The sequence below is a fragment of the Podarcis melisellensis genome (assembly GCF_964234715.1).
Source record: "Podarcis melisellensis genome assembly, chromosome: 14".
Classification (NCBI taxonomy): domain Eukaryota; kingdom Metazoa; phylum Chordata; class Lepidosauria; order Squamata; family Lacertidae; genus Podarcis; species Podarcis melisellensis.
Genome location: NC_138546.1, coordinates 52,173,382 through 52,193,005, shown reverse-complemented (window position 1 = coordinate 52,193,005; position 19,624 = coordinate 52,173,382). Strand labels below are relative to the sequence as shown.

Below are 19,624 nucleotides of genomic sequence, written 5' to 3'. Positions count from 1 at the left end.
AAGATATTTTTGCTACTGCAGAAAGTGGCACAGCCAAGTTATTGACTGACACCAGCTCCTCTGATAACGCCAAGGTTGCAGGTTCAATTCCCACCTGGTACAGCTAGGGTTGGGCTAGATGATCCTCGGGGTCCCTTCCAACTCTAGAATTCTAGAATTCTGTGAACCACCCTCAGACCTCCAGGTATAGCGTGGTATATAAATTCAAACAACAGAATTCTATGGTTCTATGATCTTTACCAGTCTCCGGTTTGCTTTCATGTACAGTGGTACCTCGGGTTACATACGCTTCAGGCTACATACACTTCAGGTTACAGACTCTGCTAACCCAGAAATAGTGCTTCAGGTTAAGAACTTTGCTTCAGGATGAGAACAGAAATTATGCTCTGGTGGCGCGGCGGCAGCAGGAGGCCCCATTAGCTAAAGTGGTGCTTCAGGTTAAGAACAGTTTCAGGTTAAGTACGGACCTCCGGAACGAATTAAGTACTTAACGCAAGGTACCACTGTACAATTCAAGGCGCTGTTTGCCCAGGGGTGTTGCGAGTATTTGAAGGGGAGGCTCCAAGCTGTGAGCCCACTGTTCAGATATTTGTGACAAAATATTTAATCCACTACACACACACCTGAGTTTTGTCTGTACTTCATTTATTTACTGCATTTATATCTCACCTTTGTCAGCTCTTCCAAAGTGATGCTTCTGCTCTGCTGTTACCTTGAATCTTGTTTTTGTCTCTGCAGCACCTTCCATATACGAATCTGAAAATGTTGGGCTGAGCTGCTGGGAATAATTTGACGCCTGTCCTGCCTCTCTGAATCTCAAGCACTGCATGTGTTTGCAGGGGGAGGGGGCCTACATGTCAGCCTCCTCCTCTGAATTCTGTAACAGAGGAGTGAACAAATCTCAGAGTTTCACAGTAACGAAGAGAAGAAGCTGTTTCTCTGGAATGAACCTGTGGAGACATTTGGCTCCCCCCACCTTCACCGTTGGCCAGTGATGTGGCAGGCAGATGAAATGTTGTGGGGTGGCCACATTGTTTTAACCAGACCAGATGCTGCTCGGTGTGTCTCCCTGCAATTTTTATATTTGTAAAGATTTGATATTGTTGTCCCTCCAAGCAAAAAGGAAAGAGCGATCTAGCAGAGACTCCCAGAAGGTAATGGATAAACATAAAAACCGGCCTTACAGGAGATGTCTCCACTGTTGCGTAGCACCGTCTGTCCGGAGCTGTCACCTGACACAGATGGATGTGGCTGCATCCGTGATCATGGAAGATGGGTGTCCGTGCCCAGGGAGCCACTGGGCTGGCTTTAGGTGCTTAAGCAACCAGTATTGTATGGATGCTCACATCCTGAAGAAACTTGAAACATTTATCTTTTTTTTTTTTTTAAAGTAATATATTAGCAAACAATTCTTCTTCAAATGGACTCTTTTTGAATCATCTTGCTGGCATCCAATGAGGGTCTCATTTAGTTTCATATTCATTTCAATAATTCTGACATATTGCAAAACAACAACAACCACACACACAAGATGAAGCCAAGAATATACTCATGAAAAAGTAAAGAGGAAGTACATCACCAAGAATAAGGACATCTCCTGCTTTTTAAAGAAAGCCAGCTATGCAATTTTCCTCCTCAAATGCATGGCAGCAACCCCTGACTCTCATACCCTCTCTACAAAACCAGCTTCCTTCCTTTTCTTTTCATGCCCAGTCTTGGCTGAAAACTGGGGCAGGATGACAATCACACATGTACAATAACTGTTCTCTAACAGTCTTATAGAAGGGCTCTGATACATATTTGTGGCTTCTGTATCCAAGTTGTCCATGATTAAACTACTCCTGATTTTATTCTTCTTGGTGGTTTTTTGGCCTGGTATAACGAGAATGATTTCTGAAATTAGTTCTGGAATAGGAGCTTTAATATTCATTCATTGCATTTATATCCCACATTTTTTATCCAAGTTGCTCAAGGTAGCGTAGATGGTACTTTCCCTCCTCATTTATTTCCCACAACAACCCTGTGAGGTAGGTTAGGCAGAGAGGTAGTGACTGGCCCAAGGTTACCCAATGAGTTTTGTGGCTGAGTGGAGATTTGAACCCTGGTCTCTCCCTGGTCTTGGTCCAACACTTTAACCACTGCACCACACTGCCATGTGTGTTAAGCAGCATTTTATTAGGTTCCTTTGCATTGTTCCCACCCTTTGTGTTACTGATGCATGTCTTGCTAAAACACTGCACAAAAAGCACTCCACAATGGCTCTGCTCTGCCTCTACCGTCAAAGGCATATGCATCTGAATACCAGCTGCTGTGGATTATACAAATCATCACACCAAATCAGGTGTACAAATCACACTACAATTGCTTGTAGATATGCTTCTGTGGGTTTAAAAAAAATCATTGTCTGCATGTGCGTTGGTGATGTGGACGGGGTAGGATTTTAAAAAGGACTGAATTCACTCTGAATTCTGAAGAGAAACTTGTCCAAAAGGGATGGAGGAGGATCAATGCATCCATTCTGCTTTGGAAAGAAGACCAGGTAATTCAGAACTCCCAAACCAGGGGAGGCCTCTCTGGACAGAGGGCCAGGGCATCTATTACCATTTCACATGTGACCAGCAAGTTCTCTCTTGCTATCATGACACCGTCCCATCGCATTGTGAATTTTCATGCTTTCTCCTAATGGCTGCTAGAGACAGGGGGCAAAGAACCTTGCCACAGCATGTGGGAATTAACCAGGAGACAGGCAGGCAGAAGGTCCCAGATTCAATCCTTGGCATCTTTTCTGATGATCTTCCTGAGGGGAGAAGTGACGGCTGCCCACAAGAAAACAGTTCATCCAACGTAGAAAGTTGCCTTATATGGAGTCACACCATCATCCCAGGATTCCAAACATGGCTGCCTCCCAGCAGAGGCAGTTTTAGGGTAGTGCGACCACTTCTGCCACACTGGGCACACTGCCATGGGGGGGGGGACTACAACAATGATGTCAAACTGAGCATGAGAGGCGGGGGAGGGGACCAAATATTAGCATTGCAGAGGGCACTGCTGAAACTTGCGAGGCCAAAGTCTCCACAGCTCCCAGCCCTTCCTGGAGGTGCCAGGGGTTGAACCTGGAGCCGTCTGCATGTAAAGCAGATGTTCTGTCATTGAGCTGCAGATGGAGCCCCAAGATGGGGAAGGGAAGACTTCAGAAACAGAGCAAGGAGGACCGAGTGCACTCAGGGACCATGAAATACTGATTGAAAATATTACAGAGGGGCAGGATGAGAAACTGGGGAGGTGGGCCGGGGGAAGGTGGAATTGGGTGACTGGAGCACTGAACAGAAGTACCCAAAATGAAATGTTTTGTTTAGGTATCCAGGATTTTAATATAGATGCAGTTTGAGGATAGTGTGTCAACCCCGAAACAAAAAGTAGCAGCAAAGTAATTTTGAGTATTGGACCCTCCCCACCCCCCTTATCGTGGGTGCTTAGGGTGATTCCAGATGCTGTTGGGCTCCAAATCCCATCACCCCCGTTGCATCCCAGTGATAAAAGTGGCTAGAGAGATTTCACTCTGTCTGTCTGTCTGTCTGTCTGATAGTGCTACTACAGCAGCCATTCCCAGCAGGGTGCGCTGCTTGACTACCAGCCCCAGCCAACATGGCCAAGAGGAAGGGATGATGGGAGTTGTGGTCCAATTGCAAAGGGAGAAACACAGATTCCCCATTCCTAGGGGAGAGAGTTATATGGACCAAAAGGTGTACTGAAAATCCCCATAAAAAGGTAAAGGACCCCTAACAGTTAAGTCCAGTCGCGGGTGACTCTGGGGTTGCTGTGCTCATCTTGCTATACTGGCTGAGGGAGCCAGCGTTTGTCCGCAGACAGTTTTTCCGGGTCATGTGGCCAGCATGACTAAGCCGCTTCTGGTGAAACCAGAGCAGTGCATGGAAACGCCGTTTGCCTTCCCGCCTGAGCGGTACCTATTTATCTACTTGCACTTTGACGTGCTTTTGAACTGCTAGGTTGGCAGGAGCAGGGACCGAGCAACGGGAGCTCACCCCGTCACGGGGATTCGAACTGCCGACCTTCTAATCAGGAAGCCCGAGGCTCTATGGTTTAGACCACAGTGCCACCCACGTAGCTCCTAAAACCCCCATAGTCCTGTGATATCCCCGTTCTGTGAATTTGGGGTCTCCTGCTCAAAGTGGGGCAGTTGGGTGCTGTGTCACAGTGCTGGCTGCGGCTGATGGGAGTTGTAGCCCAAAAGCATTCCCTGGGCACCAGCTTGACAAAAGTCATTATAGGAGTTGTATCCAGGTGAGACTCTTCTAACAATGATTCCAACCCTGTTACTTTTCTATATACATGTTCTTTCATAAGCAAAATACACCACCCAAAACAGGACTTTGTTAAATGACCCCCAACGGTTTTTCTTTAGTTTTAGAATTTATGCTTTTATTCATTTAGGATGTCCATGTGGCCCCTGGAAGGTTGTGCACGAGAGAACTTGGCTCTTGGCATAAAAACCTCTCTGCTCTAGGGCAAAACTAAGCAAATGAGAGGACACTGAAAGGAGGAGAAAGGGGGCTTGTGATGGGCTTTACAATGGTGCTTTTGAAACATTTCAAAGGGGGGGAAAGTGCCAGAGCCTGTCAGGCCTTGACTTCTGTCAAGGTCAGGGGTCAGCAAACTTTTTCAGTGGGGGGGCTTGTCCCTTGTCCCTCAGACCTTGTGGGGGGGGCGGACTGCATGTTGCCATGATTATGACCCACATTTTTGGCAAAACCCCTTATTGGGACCAGCCCCAACGTTGCCCAAATGTGACTTTTTTGGAGGGGGGCGTGTTCCCTCATACACCCACGCTGCTTCCTTTGCATTTTATACATTGACGGTTCTTATTTCTCTCGTAAGGTGGGGTGGGTGGGGGGCTGAGGTAAGCGTGCCATTCCTGTCAGCCCTGGAGAGCGTGTGCGCATGCGTGGTGAAGGGAAAAGCCCTTGGCCGGCGCTGCTCAAGCAAAAACCTTCTTTTCCCCACGTGGCGGCGATTTCCCTTTCCTTGGCCCGCCCCGTGCAGCTCCCGAGCGGCCTCCCCAGCAGAGCGCAGAGCTGCATTGGAGTGCAGCCGCCCAGGCGCCTCTGACTGAGCCCCTGCCGCCGCAACTGCCCTTCCTGAAATCCAACCTGTGGCTCCTTTTCCCTCTCCCTCACCCTGGAAGAAAAGATTGCTGCGCGTGCGACGGGCCCAGAAGGGGCTGGACCCCCAAACCTGGCTGAGTCACAAAAACCATTGTGCATGCGCACACTATGCCGGCTCCCTGGATCCCGCACCGTCCGCGGGCCGGATCTAGAAAGCAATTGGGCCTGATCCGGACCGCGGACCATAGTTTGCCGACCCATGGCCAAGGTGAAGAGCCACTTCAAATAAATAGGTAAATATGGTTTTTGCTGATAAGGATATTTCTAAACATCAGACCTGATACTTATATGTCAGCAGAACCGTCTGACTGAGCAGATAGGACGTTCTAGAAAACCATGCATGCCTTGTGATGGGAAAAGGGACTTCTGCAAAAATGCAACCATTGCAGCCCAGAGTAGGAAACAATGAGGTTTCGTAACACGGTGGAAGAAGACTGTTAGGAAGCCAAGCTGCTGCTGGTTCTCATTTAGTGATCTTTAGTACAGGTTGAGGCTCAGAGCGACAGTTCAAGCACAGTGCTCAGAATTTAGTCTTCTTTTCTGCAAACAGGAATCTTCTGGGCTTATCACTCTGGTAGGGAAATGAATTACATGAAGGTTTATTTCAAAAGGAAGGCAGAGAGAGATTTTTAGGTAGTCTACCGAGCAGTTCTGCACGAGGGTAATTGAAAAGGCAAGTTTTGCACCCTGGAAAGTTCATCTTCAGCTTGGATTTTAATCTGAGCTGGGGAAGAAATCAGGGCTCTTTCCCCACTTCCCACCTGCCACACCTCCTTCAGAACACCCCCTCCTCTTCACTGCTCTTCCAGCAGGGGCATCATGGGAGGGACGGAATCAGAGAATCATGGAATTGTGGAGTTGGAAGGGACCCCAAGGATCATGTAGTCGAAGTCCCTGCATTGCAAAATATGCAGCTGACTCATAAGGAGATCAAACCAGCAATTTTGGTGTTATCAGCACCACAAACTATCTAATTGAGCTAACGCAAAACTCTTTCCCCGCTCCCTTTTGCCTTGCATGCTGCTATGATGTGACCCAGACATCAGGAGCACTGGGAAGTATGAATTTCTCAGCGTTTCTGACCTTGCTAACTGCATTTCCCAGCCAGGTGCCTAATTTGCAGCTGAAGCAGTGTGCTGGGCACCAGAAAGGCATGGGGCGGGAATGGAGAGCAGGAAAAACTTCTATTCCAAGACTCTGCTGCCACCACTGGAGCAGCAAAAACAGATAAGGGAAGTGGGCACATGTTGGGATCTGGGGGAAGGATTGGGCCCTGTTCCATCCTGGGTGACACCAAAGGGGTGCAAGTGCAACAGGATCTGATTTGGATTGGTGCTGGGTTTGGATGAGCGGAGCTATTTTATGCAAGCTGAGTAGAGTTTACCTTTTGGCTTGCCTTGCATTCTGCTTCTTTTCCAGGACTGAAGTGAATTTGTTCATAGGTGTTCTCTGCAGTGAAGACATTCCTTTTTGAGGAAAAGGCTTTGGAGAACGGATCAGGGCTCTTTTTGCATGGATTCACAGTATAGACCTGTGCCTTAGAGGATTTCCCAGTCTTCACAGAGATTTGATCATAAGTCTCTTTGGGCTGTATTAGTGAAGACTGGAGAAGCTTTTCTGAATTGGGGTCATGGGTGATGCCCTTTGACCAAGTAAAAGGAATCTGTTCATAAGTATTGCTTGCTTCATCAAGATCATCACCATGGAGGGGTGCTGTGGATTTAGGGTGTTTCATCTTAATAATCTGCCCATGCATGTTTCCCCTTGGCAAATCTGGCAAACTCTGGGGGTGGTTTGGTTCCTGAGGCTCTTTCTCAAACACAAGAGAGCTGGCATAGGCTGCAAATAGAGACTGCGACCCCCAGAGTTCTGAGGAGGTCACAGGCTTATTAGGTAACTTAGGAGACAGCTTGGGAGGAGCTGAGGCAGGAGGGTTTAGCATTGCTTTCTTGGGTGTAGCAACAGAGGATGGACCGCTAGTGGGTGCAGGGAATGCCAAACAGCTCTTGTCTTGGTCTCGGCTAATTATGGAGTAAGTAGTTTCTGGATGGGAGTTTTCTGCGACTTTTTTGCCATATAGACTATCAGATTGCTTAGTCAATGCAAACACGGCACTTGTTTTTTTCTTGTAGGGAGAGGCACTAACTTGGCTGGGTTCTTCAGGCTTTGGCAAACTGTCCACCAACACTTTGCACATGTCTTTTGGCACCTCCAGGCTCCTGTTGTCTAAGGGGTGTTTCTTCACTGCTGAATAAGCAATGCTTCCTTCGGTTCCAAAGCCTTCCTCAAAGGTTTCTGCTATTAGCAAGCAGCTCTTGTCTGGCACCAGTGGGGCTGCATCGGGGTCCTGCGGAAAGGGGCAGGAAAGCAAGAAGAAATGGCTGAGATTAATGTCCAGTTCTTAAACAAGGATTTCAAGATGAGAGAGGACAGTGATCTTTTCAAAGAACATCTAAAAGAGCTCTAGTGAGTCAGGCCATTGGCTTATCCATTGCAGCATCCTGTTCCCACAGTGGCCAACTGGATGCCTATGGGAAGCTCTGAGGCAGGACCTGAGCACAGCTCTCCACTTCTGATTTCCAGCAACCAGCATTTGGAGGCATATCACCCCCCCCCAGTAGAGGTACAACACAGCCATCCTGCCTCGGAGTCAGTAGGGGTGGAGAAAGAAGTTTGATTCAGTTCACATTTCAAGGAACCTACATAAAGAATTTCACTGGCTGCTGGCTATGTTCCTGGTTTTGGTGTGTGAAGCCCTATAGAGCTTGGGATCAGGCTACCTGAAAGATGGTCTCACCCCTTCTATACCTAGTTGATCACTAGGCTCTTCAGGTGAGGATGCCATCTTACCAGAAGGTCCATTCTGCGCAACATAGGAACCAGGCCTTTTCTGTGGTCGCACCTCCTCTTTGGAATTTCCTCCCCTTGAAAATTAGGCATTGCCTCTCTTACCTTTTCGGCACCTACTGAAGACCTTCCTCTTCCAACTTTTTAAGTAGAGTGAGGGTTTGCCTCTTTTAGTAATTGGTCTATTTAAAGCCATTTAAACTACTGAAAACCACTGCCAGCATCTTTCTAACAGTAGCCACTCAGAGCTTTTTCCTCAAGAAAAATCTACCTCTCGGTTCTCCCTTGACAAAGACTCCTGCTGCTCCTGGAGCTTTTTCCTGGGTGTCGCTGGCTGGGAGCTGCTCTCTTGCTTTGCTGGCCTGGGGGCTGGTGAGCTTCCAGACACTTCTCTGGTCAGCTCCGAAGTGGTGCTTGCAGAGCTTTGCTGGAAAGCTCTTGGCTGATGCACAGAGATTTCATCATAGATGCTTCTTTCCTCTTGCTATCAGGGTATGGAAAAGAAATAGAAAGGGGGATAACAGTAGTTAGATTTGCAAGAGGATTTGGAGGAAAAATGGAATGCTGAATTAGATGGACCTTTGCTCCAGGGAATATGTCACTTTCAGTTTTTCTCAACTTTTCATTTTCCCAGCCTTAAATGTTAACACAGAGTTTTCAGGCAGCTGTAGAAGTTAAATTAATCCTTTCCTGGAGCATCCCTGCAGTTGAAAGAATACAAAGCCCAGTGTCCCTTGACCCCCATAACCTCCTTGTCCACCCCACACCCCTCAAACTACAGCCCCCCCGGCCTGCCTGCACCTTGCCAGCTACAGCCTTCGCAACCACCCCAATACCCCCAGGGCCTGCTCCTTCTCAGGGTCTCCTTATTGTTTTTATTCAGCATGGCAGCTGGATGGGTGGCTGCCAGGGGCCTGCCAGGCCGGAGAGTCAAAGCTTCCCACGGTGGCAGTGTCAGCAGTGGTGCCCCGCTTGTGCCACTCCCTCTTTCTCTTCCCCCGGGCCTGGTGCAAGACTTTCCCCTCTTTCCCTCCACCCACCTTCTCCAACTTGGGCAGAGGAGGTGGCGGTGGCGGCGGCGGCGGAGGAGAAGGCCTCACTTGGCAACTCTCTCTACCTCCGCTTCCCCCAACACCAAGCCATTTGCGGTTAGCGTATCTCTATGAAGATGGGAATTTGGGACTCTGTATGAGAAAGTGAGAAGCCGTGATGGCTTAAGGGTTTTTGTGACGGTCCCGGCATCTTGGGGGCAGTTGGAGACTATGCCCTAGACTTGTGTTTTCTAGTCCAACCTTCAGGATCAAACTCCAATAACAAAGTTATAATAAAACATAAAAACAACACAGAAGATCAAACATGAAAATGCACCCCCAACCCCCCCAATAAACCCCAACAAAATTCAGCAAATTATATCAGAAAGTTAAAATAGGCTATAAAATGTCTTGAAACATCTCGGCACATAAAGAGGTGCTTATCCAATTTTAGGGTACCATCACGTCCAGATGAACGGGATTGCTGATCACATTGCTGTACTTGGCTAAAAGCAACAGGATGACTCTATCTGTGGTTGCTTTTGGCAAAATGTAATGCTCAGATCAGCAATTCAGTTCACAGGATGACTATAGGAAGGATTATATTTTTGAAACAAAGTCTCTAATGCTTGACTCACATTTGGACAGGCTGTAGTCAGATTTTCTCCGAAAGGCTCTATCTTGGAAGTCTGGTAGTAGCTTATGAGCTCTGCAAGGCTTGGATGGGTCTGGGTGTCCCCTGATATGACATAACATCCATTCCGTTGACAACTGATGACAAAATGGCGGCATCGATCTTTTCCCCTGCGGTCAAAAGAAGTGCCCCTTTTAGGACTAGGCAGAGAGGAATTTCCACTGGTCTAGGAGTGTGGGCAAGGGGAGCAGAAGATCTGGGTGCATTGTTAGCGACAGGTCCTGTACCCTTAGGCAGCTACTAAGTCCGCTTCAGAGAGCATGATTCATGTCCTTGACTGGGACGGGGGCAACTCAGCTCCATGCACAGCCTGCAAACAGGGCTTGACCAGGGATGCTTCCAATGTCCTCCTCATTCAAATTTCAACCTGAATTAGCAAAGCACTTAGTCCATACAATCACTCCATACATTTAAAAATATATATTTTATTTTAATAATAATAATAATTTTATTATTTATATCCTGCACATCTGACTGGGTTGCCCCAATACAATAAAAATGTTTGAGAGATTCAGAAATGAGCAATAGCTTTCCTGTTTGACACCGTATGGTCCACAACTCAATACAGCATACATGTAAAGCATTATTATACCACTTTTAACAGTCACGGAGAAGCCCGGGAACTGTAGTTTATAGTTTATCAAGGGTGCTGATCTCACAGAGCTGCAGTTTCCAGCACCCATAACAAACTACAGTTCCCAGGATGCTCCATGCCTGTAAAAGTTCTTTAAGCGTATGATTTGGAGGTAGCGCCAGTTGATCCTTCGTTATTCTGTGTTTCCTAACTTTGTCTCGATTACTGTGCACCCAGGTTGGCAGCCATTGCTATGTCTTGTGGCAGTGAGTTCAGAAGTGCTTATTTCCGTCTGTCCCAAATTTCTCACCATTTAGCTTTGGTGGACAATCCCTGGTTCTAGTATTAATGAGAAAGAATGAAAAACGTCTCTCCCGTCAGTTTCTCCACAACAGACATGCTTTTATAAACTACTATTGTGCCCCCAACCTGCTTCACTTTTTCTTCCTAAACTAAAAAGCCACAAATGATTGTGACCTTTCCTCATACAGGAGTTGCTCTAGACCCCCATCATATTGGTTGCTCTGCTTTGCATTGTCCACTTCTCTCCAATAGCCTTTTTTAGTTACTGCCACCAGAACTGCTGGCATTGCGGGTAAAGCCCAACCACACTAGCAGCAACCAAGAGACCTCTCCAGGATACAAACCTGGGCAGTGTGCAGGGATGTCCTGGGCTTCCCAGAGAACAAGACCCCCTGTCTCTCGGCCTCACTGATGTGGTCCAAAGGAAAGCAGAGCAAGACGTTGGGCACCAGCTTGGCTGCAGGAGTTGCTGGAAGGAGGCAGACAAGGCGCCATCCAACCGTCTTAGGGACTCCACTCCAAATTTGTGTAGGGTTTACTCCTTAGCCTTTTCTTCTTCTGAAGATATTCCACAAGGCAGCAGAGCTTTAGGATCAGAGTTTTCCTTCTCCTAGGCCGACAAGCGACATCTGCCCCTCACATCCCTTTATAGCATGGGCAGAAACTGCCTTCTTAACCGTTGGGCACGCCCTTGGACTCATCCACTCTATCTGCCAAAGCCTGTCTTCGCATGCAGGGGAAGACACAACTCTCCGAGGGTTTGAGTCCCATTAGCTACCCATACCTGGTTGAACTGGCCAGTCAAAGCCATTCCTGGGATTGTGGCCACTGTTGCATGCTGACAGTTTCTAGGAGCCACAGGTGAGAGCTGAGTGCAGGGTGAGGACCAAAGGTGGACAAAGTACCTCAGAAGGAGCAGGACATGTTCCCAACCAAAGGTACTGTCCCTCCGCTAACACATGACACACCCACCAGAACTGCACACATTTGCAAATCAGGCTAGTTGCTGCTTCTGAACAATTGTCAAGGCAGCTCCACATGTGCAGCACTGCAGTAGTCCAGAACTCCTGCCTGGAAGTAAGTGGGGCGCAAAAATCAGAAAGGTACAGAATAGGGACCTCCATGATCATAGGCTTCATTTGGCTTGTTAAAAACTCCAAAGCACCCTAGAAAATGTTCCTAAGAGCCACTAGCTCCCATAAGATAAATTTCATTCTTTCGTTTCTTTTATTTGTTTACAACATAGCAAGTATAATAACAGATGCCAAATAAAGTAAAAGTCGAAAGGATATCTAGCGGTAAACTTATAGGAACAAATTTCCATACCAAAATCAAACATAATAAATTAACATCACAAAGGTTCTGCTTAGCACATGAGGGTTTACCTTATTATACATTAGTACATTAGAAAAAGACTGCGTTTTTCGTGGGAGAAGTTATCTTGTTGGCTGTGCTCTCTGCTTCTCATCATATATTTAATTCTTTTAAGCAGAGCAGTACCAGAAGCCTGAATACTGACCTTCTGTATAAGAAGGAGTACCTCTTCATGGAAAGTCACCACAGAAGGATTGAATTCAGACATAGCATTTGAGAGAAGAGATGGACAGAGCCCGTCATAAGGCTTTGGGTGTGCAATAAATGCTTTTCATTTGACAACAAATGAGCCACAGTGACAGAAGCCACCATGCAGAGACTCATCAAGGGCCTTCGACACATTAACACGTCTGAATTTGCATGAGTACCTCTTTCACCATTTGTGGTATGACTAGCAAACTATCTGAAAGGTCTCGATTAGCACCAGGAGTCAGTTTTCTCTGAACAATTGGCTGCTCTTATGTCACAGAAAGTGATGCTTTGAAGGGGAGCCAGGCTCCACAACAGGACTGGGGAATCCTTCCGTGGTCGCTGGGCTGCAGCTCCCAGCATTCTTGGCCCATGGTCCCGCTGGCTACGGCTGTGGGGAGCTGGAGTCCATCACCACCTGGAGGCCAGCCCTGCTCTGTAACAAAATTGGCAGCACCAGAGCTTCAAGGTCTCACAGTTGTGGGGCGGAGGTGTCCTGGCCATGTCCTGGCCATGCTGAGGACATCACAAATGGCACCCTGAGAGGAGAAGGAACTTTCCCACAAACCAACTCAGAAGCCTGTAAAAATCCATGGAGAATAAGGCTATCAAGGGCTGCTAGCCACACCAGTCACTATACAGTTTTTCAGAAGGTGGCTAAAAGAAGGCAGAAATAGTTCCTGCTGAAACTCTACTGGCATGGAGTTCCACAGGGCAAGCTGCCAGAGGGAAGCTGCCATATCCCATATACTTACCAAACAATTGCTTAAGGATGGTAGACCAGGATCCATCCCCACCCCACTTATAAACCTACGGCCAAAATAATCATTTCAGTGTCAACAGAGCCAAACAATATCACCAATGGATCTCACCACCTGTAGATGAAACCTGCAGAATTTGATCCAAAATCAACCCACAGTAAATCCACTGAAGTTAATGGACATGCCTAACTTAGTTCCACTCATTTCAGCAGGTCTATTCTGAGTAGAACTTGATTCAATTCAGTCTTAGGAGGGACAACTTAGAGTATTGCATCACAGTATGGCATTTCCTCCTGATTGCAGTCAGTGGCCTCAAATTACATGCTTCTCTGGAATTAGTTCCCTGTTGCCCCATCATTCCTTCTCTTTCCAGTGCTCGGGTGACACAGGCTGCTCCCTAAGTAGTCTACCTAAGACCATCTACACACAAGAGAGAAAGCTTTCAGGAGGCTTGAAGGGGCCCAGGGCTTTCAGAAGAACAAATTTATATAGAGGCAGCAACCCTTGGGGTGGCCATCCACCCAAACCACCCCATAGGGACTGAGTGGCCACAGAAAGCGGACTGCCTATTGGAGGAGAAATGGCAGAGAGCGAGAGCAGTGATTCTACATGACGTTCTGCTGGAAGTCCAAAACAAACAAACAAAAACCCAGTATAAGACAATTTGAAAATGGTGGCATTTTCCAGCCAAAGAGACAATCTAAACTCAAAAGCTTACCTGTAGGAGAGGATGTATCCAAACGATCTCTCATTTAATCGGATGAGAAAACTGCCAAAGCTTTTTTCTTTCAGCTGCTCTTCAGTTTGCCTGTACAAAGAGACAGCTTCTTTTATAATGTCACAGCCTGATTTGGTACAGAAGTAGAGGTTAGACATGAAAGATTCTGTCAGTTTTTGTTTTTTCTCCATTTCTCATTTTTCCAATTGTAAATTCAGTTCTTAACATTTCCACATCAGTTTGCATTTTTTAAAAGTCCTCAAGAAAAGTGGATCTAATAAATCCTATCCCGATGATCTACTCACTAACCCACAACAACCCTATCATGGACTCTCCTGTTAAGCACATTTTCTTTTCTTAATAAAAAGAGAAAGGTACAAAACCAGCAGCCTCCCATCAATCCCAAATCATCTACTTCAAAAGACAGTGGCAATTAACTAAAACATTCATTTCAGTGCTTTTCTCCTTACTTCCTTGTAATGAATCCATGGAACCATTCTGGCAAGCTGCCGTCCTGTAACATAAGAGGAACTTGCGTCTGCAGAAACCACCTCAGCACCAGGTCCTTGAGCATCTCGGACGGCTGGTTCTCAATTTCCAGGCTGGCTTCCATCCCTCAAGCAAATTGCGGTGCCTATTATTTATCCAGAGATGGAAATAGCTGAAAGAAGGGAGGGGAGGAAAGGAAGAGTTGCGTGGTCTGTATTATAGCTTCCTAGAGATCTCATTTGCTTACAGCTTTCTCTTCCAAAGAGTAAAAATATAAACAGAGGATCATGTTTCCTCAATAGCAGGGATAGCATGCAACTTTACTTTGGGGCAACTCATGTGACTTTCAAATTGTCTGACAGAGCCTGAACCTCTAGCTATTGTATTTTGTTGCATTTTTATCCCACCTTTTTCTCCAAGGAGCTCTACATGACACATACAGCTCTCCTACTCCTTATTAATTTCCACAACAACCCTGTGAGGTAGGCCTGAGGTCACCCAGTGAGTTTCACCTCTGAGTGGGGAAGCAAACTCTGGTCTCCCAGGTCACAGTCCAACACTCTAACCATTGCACTTCACTGTTAGCAGAGGTCCAGCAGCTCTTCTTGTTAACCTAGTGATCCAACCAGTGTCAATGCACCCCATGCCAAATCCTGGCCAATGCACTAACAAGGCCCACATGTGACCCCTAGCAGCTGTTATTCAGAAGCAACAGGGGAGGCAGAAGCCAGCCATCATGGCTGTAGCCATTAGGAATGCGGGGAGAAATTGGATTCCGTTCTCAGTTAAAGGTCGACCTACATAAAGAATGGAAAGAACCGTACCGGCTGCCGAGCTAAGGTCAAGGTGCTGGCTTTGGTGTGTATCACTTGGAACTGGAAGCAGCGTCTCATCCCTTATATCCAATTGATATCCAATTGATCAATGAGCACTGCAAGGGAGCATCTCCTGCAAATGCCGTCTGCTCAGGAGGCCCATCTATGGAATGTTGGAATTGGGCCTTTGGTGTGGTGGCTCCTCCCCTTGGGAATCCCCTCCCTGTGAATATTAGGCAGGTGCCATCTCTGTTGGCTTTAAGCATCCACCGAAGATCTTCCTCTTCCAGCAAGCCGTTTAAGTTGGGATCTTTCCTAGTCCAGATCCATACTGGAATTGTTTACAAGATGTTACTCATCATTGCCAGCCCAGGGCTCCATTGGGCAGAAGGCTGGGATGTAAATTTAATAAGCAAACAAAGAACAAACAAGCACTATTAGGGTGGATAACATTTTTCAGGCCAAGGGCCACATTGTGCCATGGTCAACCCTCCAGGGGCCACATGCCAACATTCTGTTTTTTTAAAAAGTACACTAGATGGGGTTCTGCAAGGTTGTCACAAAAACCTTTTGACATCATAGAGTCAAAGCAGGAAGAGCCAAAATTTTGTTTTTTAAAATATAATTTTGAGGGTTTCTCTGGTGAACTACAAAAACATTGTGTGTGTGTGTATGAGCAGTGACGGAGCTTCATGCTATGGCACCGGGGGGGGGGGGCCAGAGACCAGGTGGGGCAGGGCTGGCACACGTCCTGAGGGCATGGTGTGCCGCCTGCAGGGGCATGATGCGCATCCTGGGGGGCGTGACGTGCCACCTGCGGGGGCATGGCGCCCAGTGCGGGAAGGGGGCAGCTGCGATGGCACCCCACTGGGATCGTGCTGTCGGGGGTGGTGCGCTCCCCCCGGACTACTCTTCTTCTGCCAGTGCGCACGAGTGCACATGCGTGGCTCACAGCCTGTTGTTTTGCCAGTAGTATACAGTAGTAAGACTTGGAGAGGTGTTCAGACAGTGCCAACTAGTGGCCGCTAAGAGGAACACCATACTTCCAGGGGCCATTTTTTTGAACCCCACCCCAGAAATGCACCTCCTAGGTCTAGAAAACTGGCAAAACATGCCTGTGAGAGAAAGCATTTCAACTCATTTCCAGCAGGCACAGGAGGAAAAAACTTAGTTTGCTTACTTCCCCTCGTTCTGCACAGCTGTTAAAAGTGTGCACAAAATAGCATGCCTCCTTCTGTGTCTCCAGAACTCTTCTCAGGCTGGATGGCAAAGACGGTGTTTTTTCCGCGGGGTGTGTGGAACTGGCAGGACCCTAAGCAGAGTCTTCGTATTTGGCCAGGCTCAAGATGGGAATGTTGGAGGCTGTGGCAGATGCTCCAACGAGGCTCCGTTTGGTTACCCCAAGGGCTGCTGGGGTGATGGAGCAGACAGTGGTTGATTTTCCCACCTCTGGAAATGTAAAGCCCAACCACTGCTCAGTTCTGTCTCCATTGGAGCCAAAACACCCAGATAGTTTGAAAAGGTATATTAGCTTTTCTGTTCTCCTGATCATCTCACCCCCTTCAAAATGGAAGCAGGCAATGTATCTGCATTTGAATAAAGTCTGTTACACTTTTGCATGGTGTTCCTTCATTTGCAAATCTACTAAAAATAGGGAAAACATGAACTCTTTCCTTATTGGCTCCTTTTCGTATTAGATGAGGCAGTGTGGGCCCGGCATTGCAGACTGACCCTGTCTTTGCATGGCACGCCAGAGGCAAGGGCTCCAAACTGCTTCAGTGGGAGAGATGGGAAGCAGGACTCATGCCATCAACTGCTAAAGCCCAGCTCTGACAGGCAGCTTCTACCTCCGAACGGTTTCCATTTCAGCCAGTTCTTATAAGAACTACTTATTTGACTTTGGGGATTGGTTTTCTTCTTCGCTCCCGGGTCCTTTTTCCTTTTGTGTTGTGCCTTCTAGATTGTAAGCCTGTTGGCTGGGACTGCCTTATTTTAACTGATTGCTTGTAACATCCTCTGGAAGCTTAGTTGGGCGAAGAGAGTGGTAGAAATAATCTAAATAAGCAAATAAATGCCACAGAGTGCCATGAAGCCTCTTTCAAGTGAAAGGTGTACTGGGATCACCTGCAACTTTCCTTTCCTTCTCCTTGAAACATGGGGCTACTAATCTGATTAGGTGAGCGATGATGAGGAAATGGGGGCTTTGACCTTCAGCGCATTTCCCCTCAATCTACTTCCCCTCTCTTCCCCCATTAGCTATAATTTCTGCAAAGGGCCAAAGCAGGTGCAACATCTGGATTGAGACTGCCTGCATACCCAGCCGATCTCTGCACTCTGCTGGAGAAGGCATCTTGCAGATCCTATAGCAGTGGTAGGCAACCTAAGGCCCATGGGCCACAAGCTGCCCGCAGGGGTCGTTTAACCGGCCCATGAGCCGCCCCCAAACCTAGTTGCCCGCTAAACTGGCACAGCGTGGTGGGGGACTGGGCTGAACGCACTGCACATGCGAGATGCTGAAATCGTGGCGGTGTGTGCTCACATGCGCATGCAACCGAGGGATCTCACTGGAGTGAAGCAGCTGAGTACTGCCAACCCCTTGCAGTTCCCTCCCACCACATGCCGGACAGACACCTTCTCTATTGTCCTCTTTCAGTGAGGGCTACCTGTACAGGATTGGAACTGATCTTATACATAGGTGTTGTTGTAACACACCCACAGACATCTGTTTTATACAGTGCTTTTTTCTTTAAAAATGTTTAGGGGTAATATCATTTTCCTACTCATATTGAAATACTGCCCCTCCATGAGGTCAAATTTAGATTCACAAAATGTTTAGGGGTATGTGTACCCCTGTGTCCCCCCAGAAAAAAGCACTGTTTTTATATATGCCATCGTTCTATATATGTTTTAGTGTTTTGCAAATTGCTTTGGGATGCCTCATGGGAAGTGATTCATTAATGGGATAAATAAATAGTGTTCAGGGCCATAACACAATTGTCACATTCAACTTGGTTTTGACAGCCTTTTCCTTGTGCAACTGAACCTCCAGGAAAGGAACAGACAGATGCAGCTTCTTTCTTGACTGCTTCCTGAAATGCAGAAGATTTAGAAAGAAGTTAAGTAGTCTAACCTAATATTTCAGAAAAAGATACAAGCAGATGGCTAAAAAAACCCTGAATGGTTGTGCATTTTGTCATTTTAACGAATGTGTAATGCTCATTGTACAGCCCATGAGCTCTCATTAAAATATTGTGAAACCCAGCTTTTGGTTGTCATGTGGTTTTAAAAGAAGAACAAGAAGCACCTGTCCGTCATGAATTCAGAGCTGTGCTTGGAAACAGGATGTAGAAGCAAACAAGCATGAAGATTGGCAGCCAGGAAGCCAATCACAAGTCCAGATCTTCTGTGCTGCCAGCTCTGCATTTTGATATATTTAGACCTGCTGCTGTTGGTTGAATTATGACATTACAAGGTTAGGCATCACAGTGGAACATCATGCAAATAATTCCTTTGGCCCTGCGTAAGTTGCTAAAGGAAAAATGCAAATTGGTCTCTGCTAGAAGGAATATAGCCAGCTGGAAAATATGCAAACTACCAGTACTGTTTTCAATTCGTTGTCTGACTATTGGATACTCTAGCCACCAGTATATCCAAATTTCAGACAAAGCACTGGGAGCAGAATTGAAGGTTTGTTGTTGTTGTTGTTTAGTCGTGTCCGACTCTTTGTGACCCCCTGGACCAGAGCACGCCAGGCACTCCTGTCTTCCACTGCCTCCCGCAGTTTGGTCAGACTCATGTTTGTAGCTTCGAGAATTAAAGGTTTACATATTTTCAAACCAGCTTAGAGTCTATAGAGTCCATGATTCCTGGGTATTGCACCTGGAGGTGAACAGGTTCAGGGATGGGGAATGTCTGGCCCTCCAGATGCTCATGGGCTCCACCTTCCACCACGTCCTGCAAGTATGGACAATGGTCAGGGATGGTGGGAGTTGTTGTCCATCATTTCATTTCACCACCATCACCTTTGCTATGACAAATCTCGATTCATGCCGTTGGATCTGGAGTTCTCTTCCTGCCACCATAAGGACTCTTTCCAAAGGCAAAATGGGTAGGAATTCTGCTTCTGGGCCAACAGAGAGATCCTGGGTAGGACCTTACAGTTCTAAGAAACCAAAAGGGATGAAGGCCATGAGATCTCTTTGTAGGAGATGCCCCTGAGATGTCGCTGAGGAAAAGAAGAATCAGCACAAAAAACATAATACTCAAATGGGGGGAAAGGCAAATGGTCTTCTCCAGTGCTTGCTTTCTTTAAAGAAAAAAAGGTGCCAGTACTCACCATGAAGTTGTTACAGTAAGTGCCACACTTTTAACCTGGGGGGGGGGAGGTGCCGGTACTGAGAACCCTTGAGTACCCCTAGAAAAACAGTACTGGTCTTCTCCCCTTTATTTTTCTTCACACAGGAAAGGAAAGAAGTGTGCATGCACATGAGAGCTCATACCAAGAACAAACGTAGTTGGTCTCAAGGTGCTACCGGACAATTTTTTTGTTTTTTGTATATATTTCTACTGCATGAGACCAACACGGCCACCTCCCTGAATCCTCCTCATCCTCCTGGAAGTTCTTCCTTATCCAGAGGTAAAGTAGA

At 47.0% G+C, this 19,624-nt stretch overlaps 2 protein-coding genes across 4 annotated transcripts in view; one reads left to right on the top strand and one right to left on the bottom strand.

The window, feature by feature from the left end:
* The window catches only part of CIB2 (calcium and integrin binding family member 2), a 39,509-nt gene extending 37,659 nt beyond the window's left edge, over positions 1-1,850 (top strand). For all 3 annotated transcript variants that reach the window (XM_081887833.1, XM_081887831.1, XM_081887834.1), the window contains one exon: positions 739-1,850. In XM_081887833.1, coding sequence (XP_081743959.1) covers positions 739-760 — 22 coding nt within the window. In that variant the 3' untranslated portion in view covers positions 761-1,850. The remainder of the gene's footprint in view (positions 1-738) is intronic.
* Positions 1,851-5,664: 3,814 nt separating this feature from the next.
* On the bottom strand, positions 5,665-14,297 carry SH2D7 (SH2 domain containing 7). Its single transcript, XM_081887511.1, has 7 exons — positions 14,145-14,297; positions 13,675-13,764; positions 9,700-9,865; positions 8,302-8,514; positions 8,034-8,046; positions 6,568-7,583; positions 5,665-6,077 (listed from the first exon to the last, which is right to left on the bottom strand). Exons 1-7 carry the CDS (start codon positions 14,285-14,287, stop codon positions 6,018-6,020), a joined length of 1,701 nt encoding a protein of 566 aa, XP_081743637.1. The 5' UTR covers positions 14,288-14,297; the 3' UTR covers positions 5,665-6,017.
* Between the last annotated feature and the right edge of the window lie 5,327 nt (positions 14,298-19,624).

What these genes read in the sequence shown, in the direction of transcription:
- SH2D7 (XM_081887511.1), bottom strand. Translation starts at nt 14,287, where the DNA reads ATGGAAGCCAGCCTGGAAATTGAGAACCAGCCGTCCGAGATGCTCAAG. An exon ending in GGATACATCCTCTCCTACAG is followed by an intron (nt 9,866 to 13,674) that starts GTAAGCTTTTGA and finishes TTTTGACCGCAG; the next exon opens with GGGAAAAGATCGATGCCGCC. An exon ending in TGACTACAGCCTGTCCAAAT is followed by an intron (nt 8,515 to 9,699) that starts GTGAGTCAAGCA and finishes ATACCCTGATAG; the next exon opens with CAAGAGGAAAGAAGCATCTA.